Source organism: Echiichthys vipera (assembly GCF_963691815.1).
Source record: "Echiichthys vipera genome assembly, chromosome: 16".
Taxonomy (NCBI): Eukaryota; Metazoa; Chordata; class Actinopteri; order Perciformes; family Trachinidae; genus Echiichthys; species Echiichthys vipera.
This window is the reverse complement of record NC_139841.1, coordinates 5,705,313-5,721,630: the sequence shown is the minus strand read 5'-3', so window position 1 is coordinate 5,721,630 and position 16,318 is coordinate 5,705,313. Positions and strand designations below refer to the sequence as shown.

At 41.4% G+C, this 16,318-nt stretch overlaps 1 protein-coding gene across 1 annotated transcript in view; it reads right to left on the bottom strand.

Annotated features, from left to right (window-relative positions):
* dcc (DCC netrin 1 receptor) overlaps positions 1–16,318 on the bottom strand; it is a gene marked incomplete at both ends in the record, with an annotated part of 329,103 nt that overhangs the window by 10,633 nt on the left and 302,152 nt on the right. The window contains 2 exons of the mRNA XM_083929753.1: positions 2,795–2,943; positions 15,485–15,784. Coding sequence (XP_083785879.1) covers positions 2,795–2,943; positions 15,485–15,784 — 449 coding nt within the window. The remainder of the gene's footprint in view (positions 1–2,794; positions 2,944–15,484; positions 15,785–16,318) is intronic.

Here is a 16,318-nt window from a genome sequence, read left to right as displayed (position 1 = left end):
TCTGGTTTTCTGTCCTTCTGCTGTTTATATTGTTTACATGTATGAAAAAGAGAGCTTGTTCTCAACGACCCTCCCTGTTTAACATAAAGGTTTGATTATTCTGATTCTCCTTATTTTCCCCCTTCTGCCCCTTCTCCTTCATTGTCCTTTACAGTCCCTTTCCCGTCATCTCTCTTCCTCCTTTTCTTATGCCTCTATCCTCTCCCCATTTTCTTTCCCCTTAGTCTCAGTCACTAATGAACTGTTTTATTCTACAACTGAAAGGCCACCAGCACACTGAAGGGAAGGAAACAGGTGTAGTGACAAAGCTGAGCAGATGTGTGTGTATACCTCTCCTGCCTCTTTTATCCTCAGTCTGTCTGTTCCACTTTTCATCTGCTTTTCTTTCATGGTATTTGCCTCCCGTCAGTGCCATTTACTGTCTTCATCAGTGGTTGGCTTTTGTTTGTACATCATGGCCACACTACTATTGAAATACTATTTAGCAGCGATCAAAGATGAGGACTGCATCATCTACAGCAGTTACTCTGCAACACATATCCAACAGACCCATTTCATACGGTGTTGTGGCCTTCTCACTATTTTTTTTTCTACCACACTGCTCTTGTGAAAACCATGCTGTCACTTCTTGCTGCTGCTGTTCATATCAAAAGCCCCACTTCCACCGACATCCACCTGCAGACTCTGAGTCAACATTCCCCTGGGGCAAAGTTATTATCACCGGTCCCTACTCCCTGCTGTAAAGTATGCTGTTTCCTCTTGGGACCAGACGAGGTCAGAGCCTTGGTGGCCAATGTCAACACACACATCTACATCTATTCAACATGAGTTTACTCACTGAACTATGACTATTACTGCCCCAGTGGTTGCTAGTGCTACACTAACTGTGAATGTTAATTCTTATAAAGCTGTTACTACTGCTGCTGTTGCCTTTAACTGGTGACTTAATTAGTATGTAATGAGGTTCATGGTAGTTTGGAATACATTCTGATTTATACTGAAAAAAGCTCCAGATGCATTATTAGATGATTTAGATGACCGGTGGGGCATTTTGAGGGGTACAAAATTTAATTATTACTTTTCCACAGAAAATATATATTTAGTCTGAATTAATATTTGAAAAAATGTTGACAGGTTTGACAATGACTTTCTGTCAAGTTATGTTTCATCATTTTGAGTTGACAGCTAGCTGATGGATTACACAGCACTCAAAAAAAGACTTCCACGAAAAGACTGATCATATTTATATTTATATTTATATTTATATTTATATTTATATTTATATTTATATTTATATTTATATTTAGACCGAAAACAATCTTGGATTGTGTTTGAGTGACCGTAAATTTGATCACAATCAGACTGGTCTTGGCCCAGCCCAGATGACCCAGTCATCTCCCTGCTGCAACGAGCCCATATGCATCTGGATGGTGGGGGAGGCACTGTCACTTTCTTTGATTTCACCAGTGCTTTCAACACCATTCAGCCTCTGCTCATGGGTAGGAAGCTGCGGGTGGTGGGTGGTGGATTACTGACTACTTAACACGGGGCATTTTAAGGGGTACAAAATGAAATCATTACTTTTCCATAAAAAGAATTTCTGACAGGTTTGACTTTCTGTCACGTTCTGTTTCCATGGTAGCAGCGTTGGGCATTACAGGTTGCCAGGTTTGTCTGTTGTTCGGCTACAGAAACAAGAATCTCATTCTCCATATTCAACCTTTAACATTTATAAAAGTTGTATGATTGTACGGTTTTGTTCTGTATTGCCCATGGCAAAAGCTAAAGCAAGAGGCAAACAATCTTTAAAAATAATGATGTAAAACCATTGTGGCCCTATTTATACCTGGCTTTGAAATGCGTCTCATATCTAGATTGTATGTAGATGTGATGTAACTTGATTGCGTTTACACAGTGTCCACATTGAGATACAATTCAGATACGATCGCACTGTATAGCTCAGACAACCGAACACCGCTCTCTTAAGTCTAGTCCAGCTGCAGCTGTTAGTTTTAGAGGTGAGGTGAGCCGTTTCGCTTGTTGCTGCATGGAGATGTTCTTAATGCCTGGGCTGAAAGTTGTGCGCTATCTGGAGTCCAGGGACTAAGTATTATTCTTTTGACATCCAATCACCCAAAACACATTTTTATCGAAGGTGTAAAGTGGGCCTTTAATGCTAATATAAATGCATCAGTTAAAATACAAGAATATGTATCTGTTTTAGACTGTATAAAAGAGTTGGGCATAGTTTAGTGTGACGTGACCCGTTGGTTTGTGGACTAAAGTCTTTAAACCTCGAGTTTGGCATTTTCGGCGTTGCCATCTTGGGTGTGACCGTATTTGGAAGAGGGGTGGAAGTGAGCACAAATTCTGTGTGGTTTCTCTGCCACTGTGCTAAGCAAAAGTGGGAAAACTGCAGATTTTCAACCGGCAAGTCATGCGGCAGACTATTGCAAGCAGGCCTCTACATATACTGTCTGCACTGCAGGAGAATCATATTCAGTTAATCTGAAACTTTGATCCTACACGACTAAATAGGTGACACATGAAGTGATTTAAAAAAAAAAAAAAAAACATTAAACATCCTTTAAACCCAAGCTTTGGCTTATAGCTAGTTATAGTTAGTTTGCTTCAATGTTGGAAAACTTTCCAAACTGAAATATACATTAAGACATGCAAGAATTAAGTTTCCCAGTGACTGTTCGACATGGACACTTTTGGGCCCAGTGAGGTACTTGTGGCATAAAACAAAGTCAACAACACTTCCTAAAACATTGTCTCCATGCAGACTTACACTGGCTGCTGTATCCTCTGCGGGTTTTGTTCCTCCCTCCTCCTGTAAATCCGGCGCTGTAGGGACTGAGACTGGCAGCAGAGGGGAGCGAGCCTTCCCGGCCTGACCCAGAGAGGCCGTCTTCACCTGGGGCTTTGGAAGGCTTGCACCTGGGTAAGAAAGAAAGAGTTCTGGTTTCTAACATCACATTTACATTTATATTTAGACCGAAAACAATCTTGGATTGCATTTGAGTGACTGTAACTGATAATTTTAGTGAACAAAATATGATTTTTCTTTTGATCACTATCAGACTGGTCTTGGCCCAGCTGAGGCCACAGATGAGGCTGTCATCTACCTGCTGCAACGAGCCTATATGCATCTGGATGGTGGGGGAGGCACTCTGAGGATCACTTTCTTTGATTTCTCCAGTTCTTTCAACACCATTCAGCCTCTTCTCATGGGTGAGAAGCTGCGGGTGGTGGGTGTTGACGATTCGATGATCTCCTGGATTACTGACTATTTAACAGGCAGGCCGCAGTTTGTCCGTCTGGGCAGTGTCCTGTCTGACGTGGTGGTCAGTGATACAGGAGCTCCACAGGGAACTGTGCTTTCTCCCTTCCTCTTCACCTTATACACCACTGACTTTCAGTACAACACTGAGTCATGTCCTATGCAGACATTTTCTGACGAAACAGCTGTTGTCGGGTGTGTAAGGGGAGGAGATGAGGGTGAGTACAGGACACTGGTAGACAACTTTGTAGAGTGGTCCGAACAGAATCAGCTGAGGCTGAACGTCAACAAGACCAGAGTGATCGACTTCGGCAGGAAGAAGAGGATGCCTTCACAGCCACTACGGATCAGGGGGGAGGTGGTGGAGGAGGTGGAGGACTACAAATACTTGGGAATGGTGATCAACAACAGACTGGACTAAAAACTCTAACACCGAGGTGATGTACAAGAAGGGGATGAGCAGACTCTATTTCCTAAGGAAGCTGAGATCCTTCAACATGTGCAGCAAGATGTTGGAGATCTTCTACCAGTCGGTTGTTGCCAGCGCCATTTTCTTTGCTGCTGTGTGTTGGGCAGCAGCATCAGAGTCAGTGACACCAACAGACTTGATAAAATCATCCAGAAGGCTGGCTCTGTACTTGGTCTCAGGCTGGAGTCTTTTGAGTCCGTGGTGGAGAGAAGAACTCTGAACAAACTGTGATCCATCATAGACGATGATCAGCTCCCTCTCCATCACACAGTGGTCAGACAGCGGAGCACCTTCTCACACAGGCTGCTCCAGCTCCTCTGTCAAAGGGACAGATACAGGAAATCTTTCCTGCCACATGCATCACACTGTACAATAACAGTTTAACTGTTCACAACAATTAAATCGAAGCACCTTATGTTTTTCTCATAATCTTCCCACTGCACCATATGTTTACATTTGCACTGAAAGTAGACCGCTTATTTATACATTTTATTTTTTAGGTTTGTATTTTTACTGCTTTGATGTGTCTGTGTGTAATGCTGCTGTTACACTGCAATTTCCCATATTGGAATCAATAAAGTATTTATATTCTATTCTATTCTATAAACTTTTTTCAGTTTGAAACCCTCAATTTTAAATTGCCTCGGCCAACCTGGCAAACTGTTACTATCAAACATTCCCGGCCAATAAACTTGTCTCTTCAGTCAGTGTTTCCTGAGAGCTTCTAGTTAGTATTAACACCCATGTGAACACCCATTCATTCATCTGTCCATCCATTAATCCATCCATCCATCCATCCATCCATCCATCCATAATAATAATAACTTGTACTTATATAGCGCCTTTCATGGTACCCAAAGTCGTTTAACAATGGGGGGGTTAGCGGTCAAAAGACTTGGTGAAAAGAAATGTTATGAGGAAAAAATTGACCAGACACAGAAGAGAACAACCATCCAAGCAACAGAACACAATGAAAGAACAAGAAAATAAATCAATGAATACGTTCAACTGTGTTGTGTCTGAAATACAAATACCATCCAGGAAGTCAAGTTTAAGTGTGCCTCTTTACAAAGCGAGGAAGCAAGTGAAAGAGAAACAACTTGGAAGATAAAAAATAGGAGACAAAAGAGGGATGTCTAGTTGTTTTTTCCTACTCTCTGATTCCCTGAACAGCCTAGTGGTGTCTGAACACATCCTCAGGCTTCTGCTACCCACAATCCCCTCCCTCCTTTCCTACATTGCACTCCTTCACTTCCTGATCAATAAACCTCCTCCCTGCGAAACAAAACACCTGGAACAACCATGATAGCCGTGGATTACACCAGAGAACATGAGACGGTTGGATTAAAACTGCTTAAACATCAACAGTCTTCACGGCACAAAACACTGACTTCTTAACCGTCAGAGAAAAGACAACTTTAGCAGCTGTACAAAATCCATTGTCCACAAACTCCACATAAAAGAAAAATTTTACACAACATATTGTATTATTTTTAACGCCCTTGAAAAAAACCAAAGTGGTTTCGGCTGTCACTGTAGAAAAAATTTGGATAATTGGGAGAACAAAAACAACTTGGTTAGGGTTAGAGAATGATGGTGGTCGTGGTAAAAAGCTTTGAATGTAGATTGTTGGTACGCAACACTAAAATGGTCAAATGGACACTGGTCTCAGGTTGATCCAGCAAGACAACATCTATTAGAGGAGTGCCACTATAACATCATGCTACTTAATCCAATCACTGACATCTAATTGTAAATCTGTCCCAATTTCGACTTTAAAAACTATCTGACTGAAGCTTTTGACCACATAGTGCAAATAACTAAACAAAGCAGTGTTATAGATTGAAATTTTTGTGTGCAACGACTCATTGATGGCAAATTGGAGAAACAATTGACCGTTAGTTTACTTGTTTAGCTTCACTCAATTCCTGGATGCTTATGGGATCATTGTTATATTATTCACATCACATAGACACTCGACCGCTGGCCTAGATAACCTAATATTAATGTTTGAAATAACTTCAGACTAGACCAAACACATAAGAAATGTCTGTCTTAATGCATTTATTACTTTCTGGGACTCTTGGAAAGTGGGGAAAATCTCTGAACTGTGTTTTAAACCAAATCACATACACTTAGGATATTCTATGTGATCTTTTGATAACTAATACCAATGTAATATTTGTTCACTTCCATTCACTAAGCCTCCCCTGAAACAGTTGGGAGCCCCCCTGGGAAGGCCTGTCTCCCACTTTGAAAATCTCTGAGCTACATCCAGCAGGTTTTCAAGCAGACTGGCAACCCCGTCCTTCCTGAAAGGTGTTGGACTAAAGCTTAAATTTAATATAGATTTATTTAATAATGCATAAGAAATGGTAAAATGCTGTAAGATACAGTAATACTAACCAATTGGACATTGGTGGACATTAATGTGCCAAAGGCATTCTTTATGAAAGGTTCTGGACTGAAAGTTAATTTGATTTATTTTATACTGCTATTTCAGGATAAAGGATAAATGACAGGATAAATGATACATATCCACGGCACTGTAGAATAAAATAGCTGTTAACCTGTTTGTGGGTGTTGTCCGTGTAAAAGTCTCAGGACTCTGATCCTTTCACAATGTGTTTTCATTTAATCCAAGTTAATTGTAAAATTTTGGTCACCTAAAAACGTCTTGGTCAGCTTTTGGTTGCACCTTGCAAACAAAGCTAATGTTAGCTAGCTAGTGCTAGAGTTAGCTGGTAACTTAAGGGAGACTGCAGCTTTTCAACCAGCCCCGTGTCACTGCCGTGCTGGCAGTAAATGCAGATAAACGGCGCCACTAGCCGGAGCTCCCAACTTTAGCTTTTGGTTGCAGTCTATAATTACGTCTAAAGAATGTGGCCAAACTCTGCAGATGTCATTTACATCTCATTGTGATCTGACCACAAAGTGAACCAGACCACCTTCAGATACTTGCCTTTTTCCCCACAAGTAATAAGACAGAATATCCACATTGTTTCTCAATATTTCGTCTTCATCCAAAAATTCTGTGTTGAGCATCTCGACCTTACAAGGGCCCCAAAGTGACACTTTGAGTCTTTATCTTTCAGTCCCAGTAGTTTACTCCTACAGGAATACTGCCCATGTGTGGCTTTGCATGCCTGTAAATGTTGTGCCCCTGTCAGCTTTATTTCAAAAGGAAGCAGAACCATGTGTTTGTATGTATCTCAGCACGCTGCTGTCAGACTGAATCCAAATTGAGCTGAGCTCCAGAAATATACATTTTGTGGAAAAACACAATGAGCTGCAGAAGTACAGAGCTAAATCAAAGGTTACGCATCCTCAGTGGAGAAAGCCATAAAAGAGAGTTTCACGATGCCTAGCTCACCCTCGGGGGGTTTGTCAGAGAGGGATGGGGGATGTCGGGGGAGCGGCTGCTTGTCTGCTCAGAGAGGTGGATATATTTACCAGACAAGCAGGAGTGGAGGTGTGAAACGCCCGCCGGGGGTCACATCAACCCCTGGTCTGTCTCTGTTTCTGGGTCGAAGGAAAAGATGGAGAGATTTACACAGATAGGAGGTGAGGAGGGAGGGGGTGGGGTTATTGATCCTGAGGATAGTTTGGAGTAAATACAGTTTAAGATGAAAACTGTCTTTGAGGAGACATTGTGTCTCTGGAGGGAGAGAGCCGACATAACCTTCGCTTCACACAGGAGTTTGGGGTTTCTTTGTCCTTCTGTTTTATCTTTTTATATTCTGTCTGTCTAAACACCTGGCTCCCTCACCGGTCAGGAGGACAAGAACACAGACAGGCTGAGTGCTTAGTGTATAGGGAACTTTTGGAAAGTATGTCTAGGTCTTGTACCAAAATTGTGTTTGTGCTAGGAAAATTGGCCATTCCAGTTTTTCCTCACCACAATTCAGCCTAACTTAAGAGTGTTATTTATCCCACTTCCAGACAGAATGACAATTGATTCATTAAGGTGTTTAGTTTCAAATGATACAGATATATTAACCCTAAAACAGAACAGAGATTGCCAACAGCACCCACAGTTTAATGACAATTAACTCAAAGTGGAGAATTATAAATATTTTATTCGACATCATAATCCTACCATAGTTTCTAATAATTTTGACTCCAGGCCTCAGATGTTTTTCTTAGTATCTTATATTTCTTAAAATATTTTCCCGTTTACCTCACTTTTTCCTTTTCCTGGTAGAACTGTCCAACCATAGAAATGGCAAACGACCTGTATTGAACTTAGTGATTCCGATGGTGTGACAGCAGCTATCACAGTTGCAGTGCACATTCTGACCATGCATTTTCTTTAACATTTTTAAGATTCTGTCTGATCAAACTGCAGATTGAGGACAAACTCTCCCCCTTTCCACCCATCTTCACTTCACGCCTGAAAGTTCAAAGTCTTTTGGAAAATCGCATTCTCCTTTATCTCTTACCTCACCCTCATGACATGAGGTGGGTATTAACATGTTCTTGTGATCAGAACTTTCACCTCAATTTACCTGCTACTCTATTGAACATCATCAACACAATTATTTAATATTACATGACTGACTTATCTGATCATGCTGTTTTATTTTTTGAGGGCATATTCATATTCAAGTTATTTTGTTGCTATTCATTTACAGTCTGGGAATGAATCTTAATGATTATGCTGACCTCTCCTGCAGTGCCACCCTAAGGACAAACTGGTAAGGCCTCTGAATAGTGTGGGGACATGAAGACTGCAACCTTAGCCCATAATAGAAAATAAAGCCAGTTGTATGATTAGACTATAAAAAGTCTCTGGCTCTGTCCTACGTGGTTGTCCAAACGTTAGAGATAACTATTTTAAACTATCTTAAAGCTTTTATTGGTAATAACGTGTGCCCTCTGCAGCGAGATGAAGGCGTTCACTTAGAAACATCCATCACAGCCGGCTCGGTGTCGACCTGAAGCTGTGGCTGAAATGTCTTTTCTCAGTATCAGACATTGAGTCAGACAATCCCATTACAGTTTCCAGCATTAAGCTGCACATTCAGGCCAATTTAGGTGAGTAACTGCCTACCATTATACTTTACTCTGCACATGGGCTGTTAAGGCTCGATTTAGAGGGAGAAGAAGCTCTCTGTGTAAAAACTGATATAAAATGAGGGAGCACGGGGTGGAGGTTCCTGTAGTTGGTGAAGAAAAAAACTGGTTTCGACAAAAGCTATATTAATTTAAACTGTTTTCACAGCAGCAACATAATTGTGATTTAATTTGTTCCACTTCAGATTCTTTAATTCACAGGATTGCAAATAAAACAGCTTTTCTGGCTCATGTTTGAATTACAATGGGAAATCAACCCTATCTCCTACAAAATATGTTTATATTCTACTAATATGTTTTTGGAAGTAACATAATAACCTAGATTTGATTCATTGATAATGTTTTTTTACAACAATTAAGACTTTGACACTGGGGACAGAGCTTTAGGTCCTACGTCCTCCCTGTTTTTAGAGTAGGGATGTGCCCATATCAAATTTTCAAAATAAATTTTTAAATAGTACAACAAAATTACTTCACAACATGTTTGCCTTGGATTTTATCAAACAAATGGATTATGGAATGTACTATATGCTGCAACTTGTCATAGCATAAAATAGGTAACTCAGTGATTTGACTTCCATGAAGTTGGAGGACTCACACGAGACAGATTTAAAAGGAATGGTCAAAATGGATGCAGCATACCATGGATCAAGCTCTAAAAACACTGGATCCCACATTTCCCATAACACAACTCAACAGCTTCTTTATTATGTTTAATTTCCACTGCATTGCATAACCAAACAGCAACATCTGGGGCTGAAAAACAAAGCCAACTGAGAAGTGCAGTTCCTCAGACAGCCCCTCGAGTCTGGCTTCAAAAGAGAGTCTCACTCCCCACAGACCCCCATGTTAAAAATTCCCGACTTTATAGCAGAAATAAACCAGCCTGGTATGAAAACATGGTGTCTGTCTCTATGGCTAATTTCTCTGTTCATGACTGTCCAGGGCTGAATTATTATATAGCTCACTTGTTTAAATTATATTTAGAGATGCACCGCTCCAATCCGATACCGATACCTATCGTATCGGCAGATAACTGTACCGATCCTCCTGTTGAATGACTGAAGCGTGTACCTGTCCATGTGAGTGAAGGCATCAGACCTGACATAAACATTTAGCCTTGTTAAAACTAAAGGTATCAATTTAACACAGATAAAAATGTACTTAATATTATTTATTAACAAATAACAAAGTGGACATTAGCAGCAAAAGAAAAAATAACACTTCCATGTAAAGTGCACTGCAAACACATATTTTAAAAAGTAATATAAAATATCGCAGCTGCCTGAAACCCAACAAACAATGACTTCATTAACTTGCTGTGTATGATTTAAAAAAAAAAGAAATGACTGGATCAGGATGCTAATGAGTCAATATCAGAGCTGAAATCAGATCCGATTATCGGATCGATGCATCTCTAATTATATTAAGGCTTAAAGTTTTGCATAATTGAGGGCTTGCCCACATGGTAGCTGCTCATCACATTTGCTGGCTGTGTCAACGTCAACACTGTCATGCAGCTCAGGCACCTGGGTTTCAACACAATTCAACAACAGACTATAGTGGAGCCTGTGAATGTTCTCATTCGTCCAGGTCATCGTTATCCTCAAAGCAAATTTCAGTCAAAAACAACTGGACTGGTTGTTTGTCTAGGAAGACGTTTCACCTCTCATCCAAGAGGCTTCATCAGTTCATGTACGCATCTGACCAGGCTGGGACTGGTCCAACTAACTGGTGTGGAGATCCAGGTATTTAACCTCTCACAAGGCCGATGATGTCACTGAAACCCTTTGTGCTCCAAGTGCCCACGCCCGTCGTTAGAGTGACAGTCGGTGGTGGGCAGTTGGTTTCGACGTCGTTAGTGCTCCACTATAGTGGAGTATAGCTGCAATTTCTATTGTGAGAAACTGCCAACAAAGGCATCTAAACCATTATCTACACAATGTAACATGTTCTAGTAGGCATTTGCTACCAAGGTTACAGCTGTGCCTGACATTATAGCATGTAACTACATGTAGCAGTGTATGTTAAATGTAAACACTGCAGTGAATGCCCGTTGTTATTGGCATTTCAGATCACATTCCTGCGGGAAAATGTTCAGGTGTGTATTTTTTGGTTAAGAAAGCTTTATTGGCAATTTTTCATGGTAAAAAGTTCCCTTCTGCTGAATGGTGTTGAAGCCAAAGTGTTGACGACTGCGTGGAATGGCTGTGTTGATGTTGACACGTCCAGTGTGTGTGATCTAGCGTCTACCCACCCACATTGAGCTTCATTTTTGCTCTTCAGAAACCTATGGATGGCTTCACAAGGACTACATCCATATGTTATACAGTCTCTTGGTATGGCATGGCTCCACTTGCTTGGAACTGCTCCTTTTTGTTTTTCCATTATCAAAACGTGTGGATATTACCTTGTACTTTTTTTGGTACCACTTCAGTTGAGGTTCAGACTACTGATGGGTTAGAGAGAATGGTCAGTAGTGTCACATGGGTCATTCGGCGCAAACCAGACATTCTCAAATGGCCACAATTATTTTACTCAGTCAATCCAGATTTGAACAAGATGTTAAAACGTATATTGGTCAATGTGCTAAACCATGGCAGAATTGGAGCACCTGGAACGGCACCTAGAAGTTCTGGTTTTATTTCAGCTCCCTTACACATCTAATGTTTAATCAGGGAGAACCTTCCTGTGCTGCATTTGATCTATTTTACAAACTGGAGTATCAACCATTAGTTGATTCAGGTCTCTCTCTCTCTCTTTCTCACCACAACAATCCAATTAAACCATGAAAACATCTCATTCTTTTCGCTGAGGGAGCCATTCAGGCCTGGATAAACACACAAACAAGGCCAACAACGAACATCAAACGCCATCGCTCAAGTCAGATTTTTTCCTCATTGATAGAGAGACGGAGGGGAGGAGGGGGGCTGGTGGAGGTAGCACTGCCCAGCTCTGAGGCCTTGTGTTGGGGGAAGGGGGGTGGGGAGGTCACAGGGTCTCTGGGAGTCGAACCGAGCGTCGCCTCAGGCTTGCTATTTCTGAGCAAAAGGTTTCCAGGAGCTGAAAATCAATGTTAATCTGAGGCCACCTGGGCGTGTAAACAGAACCATAATGGAACTATATAGACCCACACACCCACACCCACACACACACACACACACACACACACACACACACACACACACACACACACACACACACACACACACACACAAACACACACACACAGACACACACACACACACACACACACACACACACACACACACACACACACACAGGTGATACACGCCTACAGAAAGCAGGAAGACAAAAAATACACCACCACATACACATACAGTCCAGGGATTATATGTACTGTAGTCGAGTGTTTTGTTTTCTGTTCACACTGCTGCAGGCCATCAGAGAGAAAATGACAGGATGAGCCATGGAGGCAGAGGAAAGAGAGACAAAATGATCGGTACAAAAATCTAAAAAAAAACCAGAATATTTGGAAAGGGAAAAGAAAGACAAAAAGAAAATTGTCATCCCTCCAGTAGAGTTATCCTTCGGGAGGCTGGGTGGAACAGCACCCTACTAACACACTTTACGTTGGAATTCATGAAAGTATAGACAAAGATGACCAAAGAAGAGTATTACAAAACGTATTTGAGTGTTATTCCGATTGCAAGTCAGCATTTGAGCACAGCTACAAATTCATATTAGACCAACATATCTGCTTGAATCTTACGTCATTTTAAAATCAACGCTGACGTGTAGCCATGCCACCAAACTGGTTTTGCTGTGGCTTTAAGAGCAGTGTGAGGTACAATGTGTTGGCAGTGTTGAGAAGACATGCCGCCTATTTACACACAGCATTAGTGGTGGTGATTGGCTAACCGTTAGACCCATTGGCGCTCAATTGCTTTTTCAACCGAGACGCTGCTGTTTCATGTCATGATGTCAGTGAACTCGGTGGATTGGGCACACTGTCGTTATGTACCGGGCCAAAACCGTTTTTTCAGCTAAAGCCTAGTACCTTTAAGCAGTGTGAGTGCACCCGCTCCGCGCATAACTGCGGCAAGATACCTTTGAATTTTGATGAAATTTGTCGAAGACATTTTTTACAATTTTTGTTGAATGTAGCTCAGTAAAACAACCCATTTTTTTTTTAGAGATGCCCTTTACTCCAAAGCCCTCCAAACCCAAGAGCTGAGCCCAGAAAAGACTCCCCTATGTCAGTAGGTTCTGAAGCTAACTGCCCCTTCTCAGACATAGTCTGACCAGCCTCACATCAACACTGACGACAATCAGAGTAAAGCAAATGATATAACAATGTAAAGAAACCTATCTGGACCATTGGGAAGAAACAACTAAAAGCCAAAGTAGATTGGAATGTTCTCTTGCCCTCCAAAGAGATCATGAATGATCAGAATATCTGTGTACTGTCAGAAAAAGAAAGCAGAGACAGATCCTGACCAAGTGCACGCTCAGTGACCACAGACTGGCTATAGAAACAGGAAGACACAACAAAAACATGGAAAACAAAAGAAAACAGAATATGTGGTCACTGTTGGACAGGTGAGGTTGAGACAGAGATGCACTTTCTCCTACAATGTGCAAAATGGAACGGCATAAGAAATGTTTATTTTAACAAGTTCAGCTCCATTCTTTAAAGTTCAAAGAGCTGAATGATCTCTCAAAATTAAAAATACTCCTCGGAGAAGGAGACGGAGCACATTTAGCTGCCCAGTGTATATTAAAACACACACACACACACACACACACACACACACACACACACACACACACACACACACACACACACACACACACACACACACACACACACACACACACACACACACACACACACACACACACACACACACACACACACAAACACTGTGAGTGATAATGAACATAATGTATATAATGTGTCTAAATAGGACTATTGTATTTTGATTCTTTGCTTTGGCAATATTGTTTTTCTTTAAAACGTTCATGCCAATAAAGCCCATATTGAATTGAATTGAATTGAGAGAGTGAGAGAGAGGGAGAGAGAGAGAGAGAGAAGGAGAGAAAAAGAGAGAGAGAGAGAGAGGTGAACATTTTGAGTGACAGATAGACAGGTAACAAAGAAAGGGAAAATGGAGGGAGGTCAGTCCAGATCAGATACAAACCTCTGGCCATTGTCGAGGCCAGTTACAGTGCATCTTTCCACAAACACACACACACACGCGCACACGCACGCACGCACGCACGTACACACACACACACACACACACACACACACACACACACACACACACACACACACACACACACACACACACACACACACACACACACAGTGTAGCAGCCTTAGGCTAACACATTTAGTTTCCCTGAATAAAATATTAAACAAAGTGCAGCAGCAGCTTAGTGGAGAGGATTCAGCTTAAACAAAGAGCCATGGAATCGGAAAAAACAAGAAGAAGCTGGAGCTTCAGGAGCAGCTACAGAGTGGAACCAGATGCTGAATTAAAACATATATATTTATATTTTGTTTTTTTGCCATCATGTGTGATGAACCACACTTATTTTCTTATTTTCCCTTCAGCTGAGGTGTGAGACCAGGCTGTGTTTCATGGAATGAGCACTAAATGAAAATAAAAAGCTCCAGGCAAGGATAGAGACTGGAAGGGAAGTTTCAATGAAAGTGTTTTTAAAGTAAAGATACATAACTCGACAGGAATGTAATAATTAACAAATCATCAAATCTAAGTAAATATCTCACAAATACCATAATGCAGAAAAATGGACAGAGCACAAGCATCCCGTTGAATCAGTGATAAGTAGTGTCTCAACAAACGCACTGTATGTAACAAACCCAAAGGAAATAATAATTCAACACTTAGTCGACGACACGATGGAGTCATGAAAAGCAAATGCAGGGACTCCTTGGAGCAGTGACCAGTGGACATAAGAGGAACTGCAGCTGAATCATGTTATGTTGCATCATGTCAGGTTGTGTTATTAAAGTGAAATTCCGGCGTAAAATCCTCCCATGGTCTTTTTTTCGACACTTGCACACATCAAAATCCCAGAGATTCGCTAACAGTCGCTAACAGCTGGACGTGGCTAACACTGATTAGCTCGGGGCAGTACGGTTAAGGCATTAAAACAACTCTTTTAACCACTAATACTGCTCAAAATAACACCAAACCTCTGCAGTAGCATGAGAAGAGTCCCTACACGTAAAACGGACTGTTATCAACTCTCCGGGATATATCTCCATTAATAGTTTATACATGAAAAAGACCATGGGATGATTTTACACCCAAATTTCATGTCACATCAAGTTGTGTCATTTCACCTTTTGTAACGTCACATGAGTTCATGTCGTGTTATGTCTCATGCAACCACAGCAAGCTCAAATGTGATTGATTGATACTACTTGGACGAGAACAGAAAGCACTCCCGATAAAATGATGTCCCGTTGCCTACAGCTTTCATATGCAGAATGTTTATAGAGTTTATGTCTTATGTCATATCATGTGACTTTTGTTCACTTCACATTATGATAACATGACATCACGTCACAATTAAAGCAAAAAAAATAAAATGAATAAAAATAAATCCTGGTGGGTCTCGACTTCTGATTTGTGAAAACAATCAGCTGTACTCACTGGACTGTGGCAGCATAGAGGTGTAGACCTTGGGGTCGATGGTCCCCATGGGCGGTGGCAGCAACGGATTGGTGAAGCTTCGAAGTGGGTGTGTGGGCCGCACGCAGGCTGTTGGGATGGTCCGACTGCTCCCAGCCTGGGCCTCCTCAGCGATGGCAGGAGCAGGGGCCCCTGGGATCGCGCCAACACCAGGAACATGTTCCCCGGGTGGTGCGGAGGAGCCGGGAAGGAGTGGAACGGCCTGTTTGGATGGAGGCTGCTGCTGGAGGAGCGGATTGGTGGAGGTGTCTGAAGGCATCACTGAGGAAGAGGAAGGAGTTGATGAAGGGATGAAAGGAATTAGTACAGGGGGAATTAGGTGAAAAGTATAGGTGGCATGATGAAAAGAGATGAGAGATGTGACAGAGGGAAGAACAAAACATCCAGTTAGTGTGTGGAGTGAACCCTCATTTGGAGAAAAAACAAACAGCAGAACTTCAAATGTGAATTTTTTGCCTCGACATCCTAAAAGCATGTCAGTGTTTATTTATAGACAGCTTCTGCTTAGATGTAGGCATTAATATTCTGAGAAAATATGGCACTATTGTGTAAATCAGTGATTCCCAACCTTGGTCTAAGGTACCCCTAATACATATATGTTCCAAAAGCCAAATATTAGCACTGCTAATTAAATAAAAGTAGATTTGTTATTTTTTTTTATACAATTAGACTTTCAGTATAGGCTGGTTTGGTCAGCAATCATACAAGGCTCACTACTTTAATTGAAGCTGGATGGTTTCATTCAGCTTACTAACTGTTTATCCATTTTGAGCGAATTATTTAAACTGTTTAGTC